This window comes from Vitis riparia, chromosome 13 (assembly GCF_004353265.1).
Source record: "Vitis riparia cultivar Riparia Gloire de Montpellier isolate 1030 chromosome 13, EGFV_Vit.rip_1.0, whole genome shotgun sequence".
NCBI classification, from domain to species: Eukaryota; Viridiplantae; Streptophyta; class Magnoliopsida; order Vitales; family Vitaceae; genus Vitis; species Vitis riparia.
The window spans coordinates 26,960,031-26,964,697 of record NC_048443.1 but is presented as its reverse complement, the minus strand read 5'-3'; the positions used below and the strand labels follow the sequence as shown (position 1 = coordinate 26,964,697).

At 30.2% G+C, this 4,667-nt stretch overlaps 1 protein-coding gene across 2 annotated transcripts; it reads left to right on the top strand.

The window, feature by feature from the left end:
* The first annotated feature begins 509 nt into the window (after positions 1–509).
* LOC117928913 lies at positions 510–3,207 on the top strand. 2 transcript variants are annotated; one of them, XM_034849029.1, is made up of 3 exons: positions 510–644; positions 1,821–2,299; positions 2,802–3,207. In XM_034849029.1, the coding sequence occupies exons 1-3, from the start codon at positions 629–631 to the stop codon at positions 3,000–3,002; spliced, it is 696 nt and encodes a 231-aa protein (XP_034704920.1). In that variant the 5' UTR covers positions 510–628; the 3' UTR covers positions 3,003–3,207. The 2 variants fall into 2 exon arrangements, with proteins under 2 accessions (XP_034704920.1, XP_034704919.1); XM_034849028.1 differs by having other exon boundaries at positions 1,764–2,299.
* The last annotated feature ends 1,460 nt before the right edge of the window (positions 3,208–4,667 follow it).

Here is a 4,667-nt window from a genome sequence, read left to right as displayed (position 1 = left end):
TAGAGGGGCAAACTTGTATTTTTATTTTTATTTTTTAACTTTCTAAAATTCCTAAATAAGCAAAAGAATTTTTTATTTTTAAAATATGAGCGGGGCATATACCCCCAAGCCTATGGTTGCTTTGCCCTTGGCTAAGGAAGCTTGGTTATGTGAGATATTCTTTGAGAACCATTGTCTATACCATTGCTAAAAAAGAATAGAACCCAAAAACTTTTTGGGAAAGGGGAAAAAATCAAAATTCAAAGCCATACTTGCAAGAAGAGAATCAAAACCGAGAGGAAGGGAAAGAATCAAAACCACTTTATCTTTGCTTATATAATGAATTTAAAACAAAAAGAAAACAAATATACTTTTTAGGATTGATAAAGGAAAGAATCCAAGTTCAAAACCATACTTGCAAGAAGAGAACCAAAACCATTAATTGAGGAGAAAGGAAAGAACCAAAACCACTTTGTCTTTGCTTATATAATGAATTTAAAACAAGAAGAGCACCACAAATTCCACTTCAAGATCACTAGTCATCTATTTTAATTTCATCTCCTTTTTTTCTCTCTCTATTTTAGTTTTCTGTAGAAGCTCAGTTTTAGGTACTTAAAAGTTAGTGGACTACTTTTTTTTGCAGGTGGAAATGGGTTTCAACTCATGTAAGCTTACCAAACTTGGTTGAGTTATATGTTTGTTAATTTCCTTATTTTCTTGATAAATTAATCCGTATAGATATTATCCGCTTCGGGTCTAAAGAGTTCTTATTATTTAAAAATATGTTTATAAAATTAAGAGTTCATACATAAATAGCGTCAAATTTTTTTTCTCCTATCTATTATGAGATTTCATGTATATATATATATATATATTCAACTCACGTAAACTTACCAAACATGGGGTTGAGTTATATGTTTGTAAGTTTCCTTGTTTTCTTGATAAATTAATCCATATAAATATTATTCGCGTTAGGCTTAAAGAGTTCTCACGATTTAAAAACATGTTTATAAATTTAAGAGGAGTTGATATATAAATGTATAGCGTCAAATTTTTTTTCTCCTTACCAAACTTGGCCGAGTTATATGTTTGTTAATTTCCTTATTTTCTTGATAAATTAATTCATGTAGATATTATTTGCTTTGAATCTAAAAAAATTCTCACAATTTAAAAACACGTTTATAAAATTAAGGGGAGTTATTACATAAATAACATCAATTTTTTTTTTTAAAGTTTGTTTCCTCGTTAGTTAATACATAAATAATATCATAAATAACGTCAACTTAGGTAAGCTTACCAAGCTGGGGGTTGAGTTATATGTTTGTTACTTTGTTAGTTTATTTGTTTTCTTGATAGATTAATCTATGTAGATATTATCCATTTTAGGCTTAAAAAGTTTTCACCATTTAAAAATATGTTTATAAAATTAAGAGGAGTTCCTACATAAATATATAACATCAAATTTTTTTTTCTCATATATATATATATATAAATATTTATTCAACTTAGGTAAGCTTACCAAACTTGGCTGAGTTATAAGTTTGTTAATTTCCTTATTTTTTTGATAAATTAATCTGTATAGATATTATCTACTTCAAGCCTAAAGAGTTTTCACGATTTAAAAACATGTTTAGAAAATTAAGAGGAGTTAATACAGAAATAGCATCAAATTTTTTTCTTTTATCTAATGTGAGATTTCATATATATATATCTACACAATTGCAATTGAGTTGTTACATAACTAATTTTGGTTTTATGGTCTAATTCATGCATGGCAACCAAAGCAACCCCTGAGATGAACTTGAAGCTTCTAATCAACACAGAGGACAATAAAGTCAAAGCAACCCCTGAGATGAACTTGAAGCTTCTAATCAACACAGAGGACAATAAAGTTGTCTTCGCTGAAGCTGAAAAAGATTTCATAGATTTCCTGTTCAACCTCCTAACTTTGCCTATTGGCACCATTGTGGGTTTCCTCCCAGAAGCTTGTCTAGGAGGCCTACATAAGAGTGTGAAAAAACTGGAGGGAGCTTACTTGCAGCCTAACCAGAGCTCGGACTCGCCCTTGAAGTTGAACACACCAGCATATGCTATTCTTCCTTTCTTTAATCCTTCTTCATCAGGGAGTAATGATCATTTCTGTCATTGCTCTTCATCAAGGAGTTGTGGTCATGTGCAGGGCTTGGTTACCTACATGGTGACTGATGACTTGTTGATTACACCCATGTCCCTGACAGCAACCATGGCTTTGTTTAAGAAGTGCAACATAGAGGAAGTTAATGTTCTTGAGGAGAAGGTGGTTAAAATTGGTTTTGATGAGGTAAACAATCCTCTAGCTTATTGGGTTTTAATTGATTTCTTTTTTAGCCTATTCTCTTGTAGATTTGGTTGGAGTTATCTTTTTTCCATAACACAATTAATTGGTAGATGTTACTTGCAAATCAATTACCAAATCATTAAGCCTTGTTTGTTTGGTAATTGATTTTGAAAATAGTTTTTTATTTTGTAGAATAAAAAGAAAAACACATTTTCAATTAAGAAACAAAAAATATAATGTTTTTAAGTTGCTTTTAAAAATAATTATAGAAATACAAAAGAATTATTAAAAATAAAGCATTGCATGTATTTAAAAACATAAACAAAAAGTAAATTAAAAAACATTTTAGATTCGTGTTTTTGTTTTATAAAATACCATAAAATAGTTTTTAAAAACCGTTTTCATGAATGTTTTTAAAAACATAGCCTTCATTTTTCTTTGAAAGTTTTGAAAGGTACTTTCTTTTTTAATGTTTATTTAATCAACCTTTTTGTTCACTTTTCAGGCTTTGCAGTTGTTGAAGTGTTCTCTGCAGTCCAACGCAGCTCTCACTGGAGTCTTCCTTGAGAAAGAAGAAACACAACAGTCCAAAGCAGCTCCCGCAGTTGCCGCAGTTGCCGAAGTTGCCGCACGTCCCGCAGTTGCCGAAGTTGCCGCACGTCCCGCACCTCCGGCAGTTACCATTAAGAGTCGCAGCTCCCGCTGAAGTATTACAAATACAAAAGGACTATGAATATGATTGTTTGAGCAGGAGACCGACGTAGTATTAAACTCCGTTTTCGAATTTGCAAAAATAAAAAAATTCAATGTCTCTAAATAATGTTTATTTTTACTTGCCTTTATATAATGTAAACTCTATTTGTCCCCAATTTTATAGAACTAGAATAAGAAGAATAATAATTAACCTGCTATATAATTTGTTCAAGATCTATTCAAATTAAAGAGAAGCCGAAGGGAGATTTACTATTATAAATACTCTAAAAAATTTATTCGAACCCCATCAAAAGCAACCGATTGGTTCAATTTTTAACAATCATGGAGTTCGGTTGGGTTTTATTATTATAGAGAAAACAATTTTCAAATACATCAATTATACAACCAACATATATTTAAAAACTTAAAATGTTCTTAATATATTTTTCATATTTTTAAATATACTTTAAAAATAACTTTTATTGCAATGATTTATTTTTAATTATTTTTCATATTTATATAATTATTATTTAAAATAATATTTAAAAAATAAGTAAAAATTATTAAAAGGTATTATATGAAAAATATTATATTTTTTATTTTTTAAAATAAAAGGATGTGTGGATCCTGCATTTTTGCACGTGTTTCCACTCAATGGCGAACTCATTTTTTTATTTGAAAAAAGATTTATTTTTTTAGAAAACGACTTGAAGTTGCTATTTATTTTTGTTTTATTTTTAAAGGGAAAACAAAATAAGAAAGAAAACCCTAAGTATGACTCCTTATTTGGAAAAGAAGGTTTGTGAAAAACCAAACCTGGGTTCGGGGATCAGGTTACTTATTGGGAAGGTACGGTGAAGACCGTAGCACCCCTCTAAGCCTCTAAAAATAGGTCTCTACTAAATAAGATAAAATAAGCATGACAATCAATGGATACCAAAATAATCATACACTGGAAGCCAAAACATGCATAGAGAATAGTCAAAGTGAGAGTGAGACAATACCTTAACGGTGAATAATAATGCGCTATCATGAAATGAGGTTAGTGCACAATAATGAGTACAAAATATATCATATGCGTCACTAAACAGAATAAGAAACCATTATTGACAGACATTGCACTTCACTTAAATTTATTTTTATTTTAAAGAAAACATCACTGATGTTGGGCCCCTACCAAAGCCCAATTTATTTTGTATGAATTAATTCCATGAATTCCATAACTTGGAATTATAGAATTTAATTCATACTTATTTTAAAATAATTTGAAAATCTAGAAGAAAAAAAAAAGTGAAAAATGCTTGCCGAAGATAAAATGACAACAAATTTTTATTGAAAATGGGATTTTTGAGACCTAAAAAATTTTAAGGATGAAAAGTTGTGGAATCAAAACAAGATTTTTATTTTGAAAATCAATTTTAAAAGACATGCATGAAGATGGATAAAGAAACACATGGGTTTTGAAAAGGAGCATAAGAGAGTGGCCAATGAAAAATGGGGTCATGCGTGTGGGCCCGAGGCGGAGATAGGCAATCACTAATGAGGGTGATCCCCATCTAGGTGGTGTACTATACAATGCAGAAAACCCAATTTCGATTCCACATAGTTGTATCTTTGCCGCTTCTTTAACTTTCACTTTTGCTTTGGCAACATTTGCATTGGTTGGCACGACCTTTGC

Excerpts from the sequence above, each read along its gene's own strand:
- LOC117928913 (XM_034849028.1), top strand. Across the intron at positions 2,300-2,801 it reads TTAAAATTGGTTTTGATGAG|GCTTTGCAGTTGTTGAAGTG; the intron begins GTAAACAATCCT and ends TTCACTTTTCAG.